At 46.2% G+C, this 17,897-nt stretch overlaps 1 protein-coding gene across 2 annotated transcripts in view; it reads right to left on the bottom strand.

The window, feature by feature from the left end:
• The window catches only part of USP44 (ubiquitin specific peptidase 44), a 63,689-nt gene extending 46,206 nt beyond the window's left edge, over window positions 1-17,483 (bottom strand). Inside the window, exons 1-2 of one of the 2 annotated variants that reach the window (XM_073573202.1) lie at window positions 17,298-17,483; window positions 11,322-12,818 (exon numbers count right to left, since the gene is read on the bottom strand). In XM_073573202.1, the coding sequence (XP_073429303.1) occupies window positions 11,322-12,752 (1,431 nt within the window). In that variant the 5' untranslated portion in view covers window positions 12,753-12,818; window positions 17,298-17,483. The remainder of the gene's footprint in view (window positions 1-11,321; window positions 12,819-17,297) is intronic. The other variant, XM_073573201.1, reaches the window with a different exon arrangement.
• Between the last annotated feature and the right edge of the window lie 414 nt (window positions 17,484-17,897).

Raw genomic sequence — 17,897 nt, 5'->3', positions numbered from 1 at the left:
GGCATAGGGAAGCATCGCGGGTGGGTGGTGGTGGTGGGGGGGGTCAGGGGGACTCCCTGCGTGCTTCCCTGAGAGCCTCAGAACAACGTGATGTGATCGCGTTGTTCCGAGGGCCTCCTTCCTGCAGGACCCCGGATCCAAGATGGCCGCGGGGTCCTTCTGGGTCCAGCAGGGAGGTGACTTCTCAGTGACTGCCTGTCAGTTTGCTGATCTGACACAGTGCTCTGCAAAGTGTCAGATCAGCGATCTGACACTATATAGTAATGTCCCACCCTGGGACAAAGTAAGTGAAAAAAAAAAAAAGTGTAAAAAATCCTAAGGAAAAAAAAAAAAATCCCCAATAAATACATTTCTTTATGTAAAAAAAAAAAAACAAACAAAAAAAACCAAGTACACATATTTAGTATTGCCGCGTCCGTAACGACTCACCCTATACAACTATCCCACTAGTTAACCCCTTTAGTGAACCAATTTAAAAAAAACAAACAAAAAAAAAAAACAAACAAACAATGCTTTATCATACCGCTGAACAAAAAGTGGAATAGCACACGATCAAAGAGATGGATATAAATAAACATGGTACCGCTGAAAATGTCATCTTGTCCCGCAAAAAACGAGCCGCCATAGAGCATCATCAGCAAAAAAAATAAGAACGTTATAGCTCACAGAATAAAGCTATGCAAAAATAATTTTGTTTGCATATAAAATTGTTTTTATTGTATAAAAGCGCCAAAACATAAAAAAAAAAATGATATAAACGAGGCATCAATGTAATCGTACTGACCCAAAGAATAAAACTGCTTTATCAATTTTACCACACGTGGAACGTTATAAACACCCCCCCCCCAAAGAAATTCATGAATTGCTGGTTTTTGCTCATTCTACCTCCCAAAAATTGTAATAAAAAGCGATAAAAATATGTCATGTGCCCGAAAATGATACCAATAAAAACGTCAACTCTTCCCGCAAAAAATAAGACCTCACATGACTATGTAGGCCAAAATATGGAAAAATTCTAGCTCTCAAAATGTGGTGATGCAAAAACTAAAAACTATTTTTACAATAAAAAGCGTCTTTTAGCGTGTGACAGCTGCCAAACATAAAAACCCGCTATAAATAGTAAATCAAACCCCCCCTTAGTTAGGGAAAAATAATTAAAAAAAAATATATTTATTTCCATTTTCCCGCTAGGGCTGTGATGGGGGGTTTCCACTGTTTAGGCACATCAGGGGTCGCCAAACGCAACATGGCGTCCAATCTCATTTCCAGACAATTTTGTGTTGAAAAAGTCAAACGGCGCTTCTTCCCTTCCGTGCTCCCCCATGCACCCAAACAGTGGTTTACCCCCACATATGGGGTATCAGCCTACTCAAGACAAATGCCCAACAACTTTTGGGGTCCAATTTCTCCTGTTACCCTTGGGAATATAACAAAAATTGGACCTGATAATTTGTGAAAAAAAAGTGAAGTGTTCATTTTTTTTAAACATTCAAAAAATTCATGTGAAGCACCTGAAGGTTTAATATACTTCTTGAATGTGGTTTTGAGCACCTTGAGGGGTGCAGTTTTTAGTATGGTGTCACTTGAGTACTTTCTATCATATAGACCCCTCAAAGTGACTTCAAATGTGAGGTGGTCCCTAAAAAAAAAAAAAAAAAATTTGGTTCCCAAAATTGTGCTGATGTAAAGTAGAAATGTTAAATGGGAAATGTTATTTAAGTATTTTGTGTGCCATATCATTTAAGCGCATGAAAATTCAAAGTTGGAAAGTTGCAAAATTTTCGCCAAATCTCAGTTTTTCACAAATAAACGCAAGTCATATCAAAGAAATGATATCACTATCATGAAGTACAATATGTCACGAGAAAACAATGTCAGAATCACCGGGATCCATGGAAGCGTTCCAGAGTTATTACCTCAAAAATGGACAGTGGTCAGAATTGTAAAAATTGGCCCGGGCATTAATGTGCAAATTACCCATGGGGGTAAAGGGGTTAAACAATCCAAGTCATATATAATGGGGGAAATAGGACAAGCTCTGCCCATTTGGCTCCATAAACATGTGTCATTTCATAGACCATTAAAGCATCACACTGGCATTTTTTCAATATATTTTACTGCTGGAATAGCATCTCTAATGCAAGTTTCCTAGTCTTATTCTTACCAGCGGGAGTCTTCTGTTCAGGGCCCAGCTCAGGTAGTCTTCTGCAAGTTGTGAGCCGCCTGATTGCTCCAGTGTTTTCTGTGTGATCCAGAAGTAAATACATAATGCAAGTCTATGAGCGACAGACCGAGGTCCTCATGGACTTAGAGAGCTTGTGACCATTACCTCTGATTTTCGATCACAAGACAGGAGAGAGGGACTAGAGCGGCATTGGGAGAGTCGAAGACCGAGGCTGGTGAGTACATTACTAGGGTCAGTAAACTTACATTAGTGGCACCATTCTAGCACTGAAATAAAGAAAAATGCTGGAATTGTGCTTTAACCCCTTAGTGACAGAGCCGATTTTGATCTTAATGACCAGGCCAATTTTTACAATTCTATATCATTATTTGGGCGCATGGCAGGGCTCAGAAGGGAGGGAGCACTGTTTGAATTTTTGAATACAAAATTGCCTGGAATCAATGGCAGGTATCATGTTTGGAGACCCTAAACACTGGAAACCCCCCAATTCTAACTCCAACCCTAAGGGTATGTGCACATGATGCCTTTTTGCGGCTTTTTTTTACAAGTGTAAATGCTTCAAAAATGCAATGGAATACTAAAGCAAGGTAATGCAATGACAATCCTGAAGTGTTGTACACATGATCTATAAATTTCTGTCCGTATTTGCAGTATTTTATTTTCTGCAGCATGTCAATTTGTTGTGTTTCTGCATAACTTCACACATTCACATACAAAGTACATGCTCACCGAACACCTAATCTCCGACACCCACGCCTCTTGCAAGTAATCAAAAATAAACCAACATATACTCCCTGTCCGCCGTAGTCCATTTAATACAGAGTTTCCCACGGCAATCTCACGTGTAGAGCAGTCACGTCGGGAGATGCGACTGCTCTACCCGGCCTCCGGTGATACACTGGTCAGGAGATAATCGCTCCCACAGTGCATCAATGCGCTGCCGTGAGTTCACCGGAGATAATCAGCTGATCAGCTCCGGTGCTCTCAGCCACAGACACTGAATGAGACATCTGGCCTCCATTTTATTAGCCAAACCACACCCCTGGGGTTGGGATATGGGAGCGGTCATTCCCACCCATCTCTTATGACCGCTCGTCAAAGCCAGCCCTGGTATGGCCCAAATGACAAATGACTCAGTAATATAGGTGCTGGAGCATACTTCCGAGCTCACATCACCGCAGCTAATAGCCGCATTGACAGATCTCCCCTCAAGAACTTGTCTGGTGGGATAAAAATTATATATATATATATATATATATATATATATATATATATATATATATATATACATACATACACACACTGAAGAGCCCGGCGCTGCCCGGGCATAGTAACTAACTGTGGTTAGTTATAGCAAATTATAATTATCCTCCATCCCATAGTCGAGTGCCCATATACCCACACATCCTTCATCTCATAGTCCCATGCCCATATACCCATCATACATATCCTCCATCCCATAGTCCTGTGCCCATATACCCATCATACATATCCTCCATCCCACAGTCGAGTGCCCATATACCCATCATACATATCCTCCATCCCATAGTCCCATGCCCATATACCCATCATACATATCCGCCATCCCATAGTCCAGTGCCCATATACCCATCACACATCCTCCATCCCATAGTCCCGTGCCCATATACCCATCACACATCCTCCATCCCATAGTCCCGTGCCCATATACCCGTCATACATATCCTCCATCCCATAGTCCAGTGCCCATATACCCATCACACATCCTCCATCCCATAGTCAACCATTATGACATCATAATGAGCGGCGGGGCTTGCAACCTATGACGACATCAGCGTCGCCATGGCAACGATTATGACATCATAATGAGGGGCGGGGCTTGATACAGACACTTTTTCCCCCATTATGTAGATAGGGGCAAAATTGTTTGGTGAATTGGTACGCGCGGGGGTTAAAATTTCGCCTCACAACATAGCTTAGGACACTCTCGGGGTCCAGACGTGTGACTGTGCCAAATTTTGTGGCTGTAGCTGCGACGGTGCGGATGCCAATCCCAGACATACACACATACATACACACACACTTGAGCTTTATATATTAGATATATATTATAATCTATACAGGGCTTCCACTAGGAATTTCGGGGCCCCATACTGGCAAAATTTATGGGCCCCCCCTTGAGACTGCGCCCAGGCTCCACCCCAGTTCCGGCTCCACCCTAGCTCCTCCTCCACCATGTGAACCTTCCAAAATCCCTCCGCCCTTTCTTGGAAAAATGGCTGAGCTGCAGGTGGAGACAGTCAACATGCTGGTACTGTGCAGCACACTCTGTGCAGGCTTAAAGGATAGGACAACAGCTGAGCTGCAGGTGGAGACAGTCAACATGCTGCCACTGTGCAGCACAGTCTGTGCTGGCTAAATGGATAGGACAACGGCTGAGCTGCAGGTGGAGAAAGTCTGGCCAGCCTGGCCTATACAGAGAGGGCTCTGCAGCTGCTACCTAACAAGCACAGCCCTACTACATGCCTGTCCCATTATGGAAAGGGCTCTGCAGCTGCTGCCTGGCCTTTAAAGAGAGGGCTCTGCAGCTGCTACCTGACAAACACAGCCCTACTACATGCCTGTTCCATTATGGAGAGGGCTCTGCAGCTGCTACCTGACAAACACAGCCCTACTACATGCCTGTCCCATTATGGAGAGGGCTCTGCAGCTGCTACCTGACAAACACAGCTCTGCTACATGCCTGTCCCATTATGGAGAGGGCTCTGCAGCTGCTACCTGACACACACAACTCTGCTACATGCCTGGCCTGGTCTATACAGAGAGGGCTCTGCAGCTGCTACCTGACAAACACAGCCCTGCTACATGCGTGTCCCATTATGGAGAGAGCTCTGGCAGGCATATAGCAGGGCTGTGTGTGTCAGGTAGCAGCTGCAGAGCCCTCGCCTGTGTCTGCACCAGGCATGTAGGACTCAGTCAACATGCGGCATGCCTATGAACGCTGGAGATTTGTCCCCCACAGCCCCACTCCCGCCCCATCCATTATGAACCAGGGCCCACACACACACCACCGGAGACGTCAGAGAGAGGGAGACAGACTGAGACACAGACTACTTACCCTGCCGCTGCCTCATGGCTCTGCCTGCCGTTGGTCTGCGCCTCGCCATCCACTATCTTCTGCAAGTTCAACTGCTCCCACAGCCTCCCAGTCCCACGTGGTGGTACACTACAGCTCCTCTGCTCTGGGAATGAGGAAGTGGAGCAGACGCAGAGCAGTGTGACACGTCAGGTGAGGGTGGCGCTGTGGCTGGCCTGGACCATTGTGAAGGGGGGAGATTGCGGCGCTTGCTGGACTATGGTGCGGGGGGGCCCCCCGAGGGGCCCAGCAGGCGCTGGGTTTGGATTATTAAAGCTGGAGATGCCTGAACAAAATTTAGGGGGGCCCTAGGGCGGACCAGGCTGCCAGCGTGCTCAGGCCCCCCTAATCACCGGGCCCCACACACATGTAAGGGCTGTCATGACCTGATGGCGGCCCTGTATATAATATATATATTATATACACATACACACACATACGTTACTGGTCATGAATGAATGAATGAATGAATGAATGAAGCTCAAATATTACTGAAATACATGTATATCTGACTCCATATCCAATTTGCACCATGCAGATGAATATAAATGGCCTACTTAAAAATCCAGTGAGCAAAATGGCATGAATTGTTAATTTATATGCAAATAAGTTGATTTTCCATGCCTAGTGTCCAGCAATGGCTCCACAGAGATGACTTTTCTATTATGTCATGTATCATTTTGTTTTCTTACACTGCAAAAGTGGAGACAGCCAGTCAAGGATTCAAACAAAAACTATACATTGCTTACAGTGTACACTCGGTCCCCAGTGTTTTTCTTTATCAGGCACCTGCAATTCACACTTAATGGCTTTAAAAGTACACCAAAAACACAAATCTGGGAATTTTCTTAATCAACAAGCCCAAATCTGAGCTAAGTCACAAAACGACACGGTCAAATCTGTAAGTAAAATGGCATCAGTGTCCTGGAGTGTGTAACGTGTTTGAGCTCTCAGATGACCGGTGACGAGCTTTTCTGCAAGCTATGGTGCAGGTACATCATTGATTATGTAGGGAGGAGGGCCCCCGCAGAGTGTCTGGGCCGGAACCAAGGGGACCGCCATCTAGGTTCCTAAGGGAACAGTACCCAGGGAACAGAGGAGGAGAGTGGACTGCTCGGAGTGACAGGACAGCAAAGGGGAGGGGCGAGTATAAAAGGGACAGGGAGCGCGCAGGGGAGTCAGTTGGCGGAACGGTAGACACGAAGCAAGAGACTGTGGGAGTTTGAGGGAGCCAGAGTGACAGACTGTGACCAGAGAGGAGATTATCGGCAGAGGGGAGACTTACAGTGGCCTGCGGAGAGTAAGCGCCGAACCTACCAACAAGAGACTATCGCTTCACTCCAATCCGGGGTCACTTCCTGCCCACGGTCGTCCGCAGCGGTTACTGCTGTGCTCCAGCCTGTTGTGGCTTGTCCGCCGCCCCTCTTCATCATCGGCCGCAGTGGACGTCACCCCGCTGCAGTCGGCAGTTGGGGCCTACTCCTCGCCTACAGAGAAACTCTTTGCCTAGGCCGTGCACGTGGCCTGCCAACCGCCACTCCTGGTAACTGCGACACAACCCTGCTTGGAGACTGGAGTCTCATTGAACTCACTTACGAGCAGAACCCCGCTGTTTCTACAGGGGGTTACCTCATCAAAGGACTTCCTCAGGGCCTGTTGTGCCCCAACTCCTCCAGGGGGCGCCCGAAGACTACGACAGATCTTCAGCAGCTGGGCCCAGTGGCTGCGACACCAACGCAGCCTCAGACGCCGAGGGACGTCAGGACGGATAAGTGACACTATAGGAAATAAGGACCGGTAGTCGGCCATATTGCGGCCCTATAGCAACCGACTTTTGCCGGATTAGTCGTGTTCTCTTTTAAAGTGTTTGTTTGTGCAGAGTCCCTGTGAGGACAATAGCTGTTATTGTGTTTGGTTGCTTAGCATAGGCCTAGCGGCTAAAATTTATAAAAGTTCTCTAGCCAAAGTTCAACTTAGTCTCACGTCTCGTCACTGCATCCTGCATACCTGCTGTTACCTACACTTACACCATATTCTGGAGTAAAATTGGTTATCAAAGTGACTTTATATCTGGGTCATTTATTTATTTAATTTGCACTTTTATCAAAGCCAAATTTACTTGGCTTTGTCTTTTTTTTTTTCCCCAGAGCATTTCGGTTATCCGAAAAAAGTGCAAAAAAAAAAAAAAGAAAAAAGAAACCCATAAACATCTTTAGTTTGTGCCAATAAATAAATTTGACAATCTACCGCCGTAAAAAAAGAAAATAAATTATGAATAGAAGACTGTAGGATGAAGGGATTATTTGGGAAGTGCACTTGTGATCAGAATGTTGTTCCTTGCTAGGCTCCTGTGCTTTACACCTGTATGACTAGTTCTGCTGCAATTTTCATGCATTTGTATAACCAAGGATCTTGGCTCTTGTATTCCCCGTCATGAAAAAAACAAAATTAATGATTGGAAAAAATATCAAGAAAGTGAAGTACAAATCCCACGGCAGGATCTATGTGGACTGTAAAGGGCCTGTCACACTAAGCGATATCGCTAGCAATATCGCTATAACGTCACTGGTTTTTGTGACGTTATAGCGATATCGCTGTGTCTGATACTTACCTCCGACTGGATCCCCAGCTGGTTATCGCTGATCACGCGAGAACGTCCTGGGCCGTTTCTCGTCGTCAGCTTCCTGTGGAGAGACGAGCGACGAGGGCGGGCGGATGTCAGGATCGCCGCGTCTGACAGGTAAGTAGCGACCCCCGACCCCTGCTATGTCGCTGGTGAGATCTGCCTGTGTGGCAGCTCACTAGCGACCACTTAGCGATGCACCAGCGATCCTGACCGCGTCATATCACTGGTCGGGATCGCTGGTGCATCGCTAAGTGTGACAGTACCTTAATAATATATCAAGTGACACCAAGAGTGTAAAACCATTGCTCACGTAGGCCGATAAATGGGCTGGAAACAAACTAGTACTATTTTGGCAAAGAAAAGATGGCCAAGTCTATCAGATTGCCCTGTCCAATACATTATATACAGAAGACCAGCATAAAATATCATGTAGAAAGTTCTGAAGGATAAAAATCAGAGGCGCTTGCACATCCCTCCAGCAGGACTTCAATAGTAAAGGGGGAGTCCGGAGATCACTAGCACACTTGCTCAGAAAACTTGCCGGCCCTTGGTGGGATTGGATCGTTATGCTTCAATGCATGTGAAAAGGATTTTTTTTTACTCAATGACCATTCTGACATGAAAGAAAAAGGCTGAATTGAGCCCCTTCCAATGAAAAGGTTAAACAATTAAAATCCATGGCTGCTGGGGGAGAATGGACAGAGCTGCCCATATACAAGGCCAGATGTATAAATCCTTCAGACAGTGGTGCCCTAAAGGAGTCTAATTTATAAAACCCCCCTCTACATTACAGCCAAATCCTCCACAAAATAAATCCATGTGAACCAGCCTTATAGAGCGCCCAGATATGGGGCAATGGCCTCCAAAGACTGTCCTGATGCCCTATAAAGAGAAAATGACCTCAATACCCAAGAGGCAGAGACAAAAGATAACCTGTCCACATTCCTGTATGGCAGTGCTGTGAGAAATACAAAGAAAGGCATCTTATGGCCCTCAGTCACACGGAGGTGATTTTGCCAATACACAAAAAAGAAAACAGTCCGTGTGTCAGCATGCTCAATCAGATTTTCAGTGTTTCATAAGCGATTTTCCCATATGAAAAGAAAAAAAAAAAAAATTGCAAAAGGGCTACTCATGGACAGCACAAGGATGCCATCTGATGGCCGTTTGTGATTTTCGCCGACCCATGGACTTGAATTAGGTAATTTTGATCAGTGACTCGGATCGTGCATATCGCAACGATTTTTTTTTTTTCAGATACACAGACATGTGAACAGCCCCGGCAGACAGAACATAGCATTGCAAAAAAGAAAAGCCAGCTCACCTGCCATAGTTTGTGTGTGGAGCTCAGGGGTCGTCCTGACCAGACGTAGAAACTGTAGAAACCAAGAGGAAAGTCTAACTCCAGGTCAAACCAACGCGTTTATTTGAAAAACAGATTTCTTAAAAATACATCCTTGTCATGAAAAAAAGAGAAAGATAGGTGTGTGTCATTGCAACGTGTTTCGAACAGGACTCCGGCGTGCTTTGTCTCAGCTTACCTGGAGCTAGACTTTCCTCTTGGTTTCCACAGACAGAACACATACGTGATACATGGACGTCTAAATGAGACCTTAGTGTGTGAATCAGAATTTAAGAAACCAAAGAACAGCAGTCCTATGTCAGTGCCATACAAAAGAGAAGTGCTTTCAAGGCAAGGTGTCCCTGGCATATTATGGATTGTGCTTATTAAAGGGAATCTGTACTGGATGCAGCCGTTCTGACACAGAGTTTTTAGACTTAGGGTACCGTTACACCTAGCGATGCACCAGCGATCCCGACCAGCGATATGACGCAGTCAGGATCGCTGGTGCATCGCTAGGTGATCGCTAGTGAGCTGGACACAGGCAGATCTCACCAGCGACATCGCTGGGGACGGGGATCGCTACTTACCTGTCAGACGGGGCTATCCTGCATCCTCCCACCCGGCTCCACGCGTCGCTCGTCGTCACAGCAGGAAGCACCACAGGAAGTGACCGACGAGGAATGATCCAGGAGCTTCTCGCGCGATAACCAGCGGGGGAGCCGGTCGGAGGTAAGTATCACATGCAGCGATATCGCTAGCAATATCGCTGTAACGTCACAAAATCGGTGACTTTACAGCGATATCATATCACAGTGTGTAACGGGGGCTTTAGCAATGCCGCAGAGCTGAGAAAGCTGCCCCTGCCCACACCAGGCAGAGCTATGCACCTTGAGCTGCTGATCACAGGAGGGGGTGCACTCGGACCAGGGCTCATGCAGTTCTGTAGTTTGAGCAATGATAATCACAAGGAGATAAAACCTTCAGTCTAAGTAAACAACAGTACGCAGCCTAATAAAAGATACATTATTGAAATCAGTGTCTTAATCCCCATCATGCGGCCCTCAGATTACATGGCAAAAACTTGCTGACAGATTCCCTTAAAAGGAATTTGATATTGATGGTGACTCCTAGGCCATTAGTATCGGATTGATGTGGTTGTTTTGCTCACGCTTGTTTTTAAGTTACAGTGCTATACAATTGTTTGCAGCTGTGACTGATATTGAAGCTCAGTCCCATTCATTTTATGTGCCCATTTAGTAAAACAGATAACTGTAAAGGCTGCCCATTGCCATGGTTTTTGCCCACATCACAGCCATACCAATGCTGCCTGCTCTAATGGAAAAGGACAATAGCTACAGCCATTACAATAAGTGTGGAGTGATGCCTGGAAAACTGTGGACCTCTTTCCATTAGCAGATTGGCAGAGCTGCTGGGAGTCAGAGTCCCACTGATCTCATATCTATGGCCCATAAGGATATGCCATCAATAACCATCACATGGCCATAATGTCACAACAACTAGCTCCCTAATGAGCTAAACTTGAGGTTTTATGGTGGTCCAAGATTGGTTTCAAACTACTGTAGGCGAGAAGGGCATGACTAACATAGCATAAAATCATGCAGTTTTCTAATATGATATCTGAATTCTATCTTCACAGGTATGAAGTCATTGCCGCTTTCAGTCCTTGAAAAGAGGATAAAATCAGGTCATGTAATGATCACGCAGGTCGCTACAAGAGAAAGGCCTTGCACTGTAAGAACCTGTGTTATAAAGTCGCCTATTTCCGCCCTCTGAAAGTAAATGAAGCTTCCTATTTAAGGACACACTGAGAAACACAAGAAATATGCATAGCATATAAGAAAACTCTAACACATATTAGGAAATGAACATGCGTATTTGCTGAAAACAAAAATGCCTTTAAGAATTCTAAAAGCATATGTACGGTGACTGCCTGTGACATCATTAATGCCAAGTCATGACATCAGTGTGACTGTACACAGGACATATGTTCACTCCACAATGCCAACTAGCATGGTGGTGATTGACCTACCTGACTGAGAAGCTGTCCATGAAAGACGTTATTGACCACATTCAGGACTTGTTTAATGAGTTTCCTCTGAGAGCTGGGAATCAAGGTTGGGTACCTGGTCCCACTTGTCTCCAGTTCTTGTTGTACTTTATCCAAAAGTTCACAAAGGAATTCCTGAGCATCTTGCTGTGCATATCCACGAAAGGCTGGGATCAACCTCCAGACTGAATGAAGCATGGCAAAGGGGGAGACTAGTGCCCACTTACCCGACCACATGACTTGGAAGAGAGTATGCAACTCATGACAAAGAGAAATGTGCGTTGAGCTAGGCTTATGTTGAATGAGTTCCATGTTTCGACTCTTTGATGCTCCGCCACTAAGGCCAGATGAAGAGCTTTGGCGCTTTACCAAAGACCTCTCCACTTTTGTGTGCTTTTTAGCTATTCTAGAGAAGTCCATAGCAGGAGAGATTTGGCTGAAAGATCTGTCTTTTCCATTGGCTGTTGCCGCCAATATCTCCTGAGTTTGAGTGAGATCAAGCTGTAAGAAACATTCCCGGAACACGTGCAAGTGACTTAAGATTTGTAGAATAGAGTTCATATAGCAAGTGTTGCCAAGGTTCCTCAGTCCTGTCACTCCAGGGGTCAAAGTGGGCTTCCTTTTTATTGGAGAATCACGTATTTTTCTTTTACGTTCATCATTAGAGGTAGGTTGTGACGTTTTTTGTTTTATGCTAGATACCGTTTTTTGGTGGATTTTTTGTTTTGTTAGTGGGAACTTCTTAGAAGGCGTTTGCATTTGTTGTTGCAAGCGGTAGCTCTTTCTTGGGGGGGAACTTTCCATCTCATCTTTTAATTTGTGCTTTTGCAGCTGGCGCCTTTTCCTGGCTTCCTCCCGTTTCTTCTCAGACTTCTCCCTGAGGCATTCTTCTTCTAACCTTTGTTTACCTCTTGGCGTCAAAGCCAACCACGATCTAAACACTTTCCCCAAGAGTGCATGTCTTCGATGCCAAAGAGCCGTAAACGTGAGGTCTTCAGTTTGAAGAAGTGCTTTAGCACCTTGATGAGAACTATATGAGTCATCAACAGCTACCATTGACCGCAAAGTCCGACCACTGCGCGTTGTGCAGTCATAATTTTGACTTTTGATCGCACTCAATGTGCTGCGTAAAAGTTTAAGGTCACCAGTGGCATTGTCATTGAGGACGTAATCATCACAAAGGTAACAGAATACATACAGTTCGTTCACCTCCAGTGCCATCGGATGCTTGCTTTCCTGAAAGTGTCGCAGTGCATGCTCTTCAATGTATCGGCCACATGCCACGTGGGCACAGCCCAGACAGGCCCACACAGATTCTGTAGTGTTACAATCCACACAGTGCCATTTTTGAGGGTTTAATATTGAATGGTCTTGAGCGAGTCGTAATCGGCCCACATGCCTACATTTATCCATCTTGATTTTTCAGATGTGTCAGCTCCACTGCGACTGGTCTGTGGTACTTTCCATGTACATTCTGGCCTGCAAATCAACAATGACAAGTTAGACGACTGATGTAGATGTACATAGGTATATGCTACGTTAGAAAGAATGTACTCATTACTATAAGAACATATATTTGGGGCATTTTACCTAAAGACACAAAATCACCATTGACAAGTGCCTGATATGCTGTCCATATATCCAACACCTTAAATGATTAACCCAGGACTACTTTATGGTGCTGATCCCTGAAGGAATGCACAGCTGTTACTGTAGGATGCCCCATTCACGTCAAGTTCCTGGTGCTATTTTTATAGAAGGATTCTTTTTCTTGTCTTCACTCTCAGTAAAGGGGGTTGTTCAAGAATTGGAAAAATGGCCACAAAGAAAGACAGGAGATCAGATAACAAAATAACTTATCTGGCAAGTCCCTGCCATACCTCCAGTGAACCATGTGTGAACTGTCAGCGGTGATGACATGCCAGGCATGCGCCTGCCACCCGTCCATGCATAATAATTCACAAAGACCAGCAAAACAACTGGCGGACTGGTACTTTATTGCCTTCCCAGCTCTAGGACTACTTAGAATCTTAACCAACCCAGTTTTGTTCTCGGATTTACCAAAATATTCCTTTTAAGTTACAAATCATAGTGGAAACAAATAAAGGCTGTGTTGAGATTTTTTTTCCCCATCAAATGTGATGAAATGAAGCTCCCTGTAGATGCAAAGAAGGCCCCTGTACTCCTTATGGACATGAGTGCAACAGGCTCATGTTAGGAGAAATCCAACGATGAACGTCCTGCTAAATATGGACGGCTGAGGCTCCGCAGGAAGAGGTACATTTCTCACACCACCACACACGTTTGCTAGCTGTCAGTTGATCGATATAATTCCTACATACACAGGAATGCTAAGAATTCTCGATGGAAGAGCCGCTGCCAAAATCATATGGCAGTAGATTATCTCCTAGACAAACCGAAGGATCGGGCGATTAGATTCCAACCAACCGATCCTTATGTCCCCCAACATAATATGCTGGGGCAGGTGGACAGCCTCATACACAATATATCCTGTCCCAATACTGGCAGGTTCAGAAGACTTTAATGTGTATGGGGCCATACTAAGAACACAAGCCAGATTAACAGAGTTAAGCAAAAAGAGTTGCAGTCCCCTGGTGCAACCAGCGGCCATGTTGGTAGTGGGATGAGAGGGGCCATGCGTACCAGGATAGGGATGAGGGGGCCATGTGTATCAGGATAGGGATGAGGGGGCCATATACCAGGATAGGTGATATTAAAGGGAGTCTGTCACCCCATTTTCGGCCTATCAGCTGCAGCCACTGCCATCAGGGGCTTATCTACAGCATTCTGTAATGCTGTAGATAAGCCCCCAATGTAACCTGAAAGATAAGGAAAAGTTAGATTATACTCACCCCGGCGTTCAGTCTGGTCCGATGGGTGTTGTTGTCCGGCGCCTCCCATCTTCATACGATGATGTCCTCCTCCTTGCTTCTCCCTCAGCTCCTGTGCAGGCGTAATTTCTCTGCCCTATTGAGGGCATAGTACTTCAGTGCGCAGGACCTCTCTGACCTTTCCTGGCACCTGCGCACTGCAGTACTTTACTCCGCCCTCAACAGGGCAGAGCAGTACGCCTGCGCAGGAGCAGAGGGAGAAGCAAGGAGGACATCATCGTATGAAGATGGGAGGCGCCGGACCGCGACACCTACCTCCCCCCGGTGAGTATAATCCAACGTGTTTTTATCTTTAAGGTTTCATCGGGGGGCTTATCTGCAGCATTACAGAATGCTGTAGATGGCGGTGTCTGCAGCCGATAGGCAAAAAAAAGGGGTGACAGATTCCCTTTAAGTACAGAATTGACCACATTTTTTGCTGCAATTTTTTTCTAATTTCCTCCTCTGAAACCTAGTTGCATCTTATGGTCCAAAAGGTATGGTAATCACATTTAAGTCAGGAGGTGGTTCACAGGGCAAGAACCATGACCACTGGAATAGGGTCCTGAAAAACACTTTTACTCAACTGATAATCTTCAATAGTGCTCATAAGTGGCCTTTCCATTCCCAACATTGTGTCAGTAGTGCTGTGTAAGATGGATTTAGAGACTCAGAATGCGCCAGGTTTATTAGTGGGTTGTGCCAGTTTAGGTGCAAGACTTACGCCTTTTGTTCCTAATAAAGAAGTTTCAGGGCGCTTCCTTCAGAGGATCCTTAACCCAATTTGGAGCAAGAGGGTTAGATAGCCAAAAAACTAAGTATCTCTGATGTTTTCTTCCTAGGAAGATGTGGCGATGTAAGAAATTTGCCTCATCTTGGTTGTTGGGCTTGCACTAGCTACTAGAATGTATTAATAGGCTGTATTCACATGTGCAGGTTTCCCGGTTCGTGTATGGACTGCAATTTCCAGGCCGGCAGCAGATCTGACCCGAACTTGACGGCCTCATATGCCTATAAGAGGCCCTTCACACATCCATATAATACCGGTACCAGAAAGTGTTTTGAATCAGTGTGCCATCCTTTTTTCCGGTATGGCTTAAGAAAACTTCTGTGTTTCTATATCTGGCCAAGAAAAACGAAAATTACATCTACAAAATGGGAGGAATAGAATTAAGCAAACAGCACGTGAGAAAAAGACTTGGGTACACTAATAGATCACAGACTACACATGAGTCAACAGCGTGAAGCAGCAGCAAAAAAAGTAAACAGTTCTAGGATGTATTAAGAGAAGCATAAAGTCTAGATCACGTGAAGTAATTATCCCCGTCTACTCCTCCTTGGTCAGGCCTCATCCGGAATACTCTATTCAGTTCTGGGCAGCACATTTAAAAAAGGAAAAAAAAAACCACGAACAAACTGAAGCAAGTTCAGAGAAGAGCTACCAGGATTGTAAGCAGACTGCAAATTATGTTGAGGAATGGTTAAAGGATCTGAGAATGTTTAGCTTGCAAAAAAGAAGGCTAAGATGAGACTTAATAGCTGTCTACAAATATGTAAAGGGCTGTCACATTGTAGAAGGGTCATCTTTATTCTCATTTGCACAAGGAAAGACTAGAAGCAATGGGATGAAACTGAATGGGAGGAGACACAGATTAGATACTAGAAACAACTTTTTGACAGTGAGGATGATCAAGGAGTGGAACAGGCTGCCACGAGAGGTGGCGAGTTCTCCTTCAATAGAAGTCTTCAAACAGAGGCTGGACAGACATCTGACTGGGATGATTTAGCGAATCCTGCTTTGAGCAGGGGGTTGGAGCAGATGGCCCAGGAGGTCTCTTCCAACTCTACAATTCTATGATACTTTGCAATGCTAAACACGTACAGCACACGTACGGCACACAGACTGTACACTGATGCCATCCATGTGATGTACGTGTTTTACATGGACCCGTAGACTTGTTTCGGCCCTTATCTGTGCTGCCGGTAAAAAATTGACACAGAAAAAAGAATGAACCAGCTCACTCCCAGCGGCATACGGCTTGCTGAAGCGCAGAACTCGTGCGGTCACACGTGTAGTACTGATGAGAAAAAGGAGAGGTGATCCAACTTCTTTGAATCCAAAAATTTATTAGAAATTGAGTTTGATAAAGGACGCCGTGAGCATTGAAATACGTAACTATTTCTTGCCATGTGAACTTTGCCATGGGGTTTTTTCCCCAAGAAGCAATTTCTAATAAATTTTTGGAGAAGCTGGATTACATTTCCTTTTTCTCAATAAACGGACATGTCTCTGATTTGTACGGACACCCGGTTCCACATAGATGTGTGCAGCCCCAGAGGAAACACTGGGGACGTGTGATATCCATGAAGACAACAGATGCCACCGCTACGGGAGACACGGACATATGAAGGGGCCTGAAGATGCGAGTTTGGGTGGGGAAGCCTGCGGGCCAGAAATGAGCCTGTGAGTGGGATACAGGACCGACCCTTCTTACAGCTGAGGCCTCACTATGGACCGACTGGGAGCAAAACGCGCTGCCATTCTCTGACACCAGAAACCCACCCGAAAAAGGGGAAGACACAGTGCTGTAGAAAGGGGTCAGTGATGGAGCCATTCACACCCCTCTACCGATCCACGACGGACGGGGTGGCGGACATAACCCTACAGCACTACACAAGGAGCATCAGCGCCACAAAGGTCAGCACAGACCCCCAACCCCAGCGCTCAGGGGGTAACTGAGTGAGCACTGCACCTACACACAGGGTGTCACAGTGTGGTGTGAACATGGCTCTACCACACGCGCAGTCCCATGTAACGCCTCAGCAGATGGTGGGCACACAGCCAGGACCCGTCTGCCCGATCACAACTTTATTCCCAGCCTGTATGAATGTCGGGGCCCGTGTGTGGGCAGAGACCCCGTACATGTGCCCTCTCACAGGCTTTGTCCAGCAGCCAGGCTCGCCTACCCGGAGCGGCCGGGAGCCGGGTGACATGTGCCGCACTAGCGGGGAGGACGTCGGTCCCATTGTCCGCTGGAGCCGCAGCTGGGACACAGGAGGCACTCACCGCGCTGAGGTACGGCAGCTCCCCGGGAAGGAGAGAAGCGGAGCACGGCAACAATAACAACACTTAGTGGCTTTCACTCAGCCCGCCGCTCTGCTCTCTCTTTCTTGACGGTGACGAGGAGGATGACGTCTGCGGACGGCCAAGGGGAGGAGGCGGGGCCAATCCGGGCACTGCTCATCAGCGCCGCTGCCGCGGTGGGAGGGGCCTGAGGCTGAAAACAACAAGCCGGCTTTCTGATTGGTGCAGAAGGCAAAGGAGGCGTGTCAGAGAAGACCGCTCAGCGCCATGTTAGATGAGGGCACGGGATCCCATACGGTGCAGGAGCAGATAGCTGCTGCGTGCCTGATAGGTGACAGTACACACAGGGAGCATAGGGCTGGCAGAGGACGCGGGACTGCTGACCTGTCACATGCAGCGATGTTCTGCCGGCCAGGTTGCGGCTTCATGGGGTTTTCCATGCTGGAGTTCTACAAGTCACTTTTCAAAATCTCAACATAAAAATCCCTTTGAGTGCAGGAACAGCAGCGTGTATTTGGGCAGCTGTTATTGCTTTTCAATCACCCACTAATAAGCTCCCTGTGTTCAGTGTGAATATACGCC

The sequence above is a fragment of the Dendrobates tinctorius genome, unplaced genomic scaffold, assembly GCF_039654945.1.
Source record: "Dendrobates tinctorius isolate UK_male_01 unplaced genomic scaffold, ASM3965494v1 ptg000035l, whole genome shotgun sequence".
NCBI lineage: Eukaryota > Metazoa > Chordata > Amphibia > Anura > Dendrobatidae > Dendrobates > Dendrobates tinctorius.
This window is presented reverse-complemented; position numbering and strand designations above follow the sequence as displayed.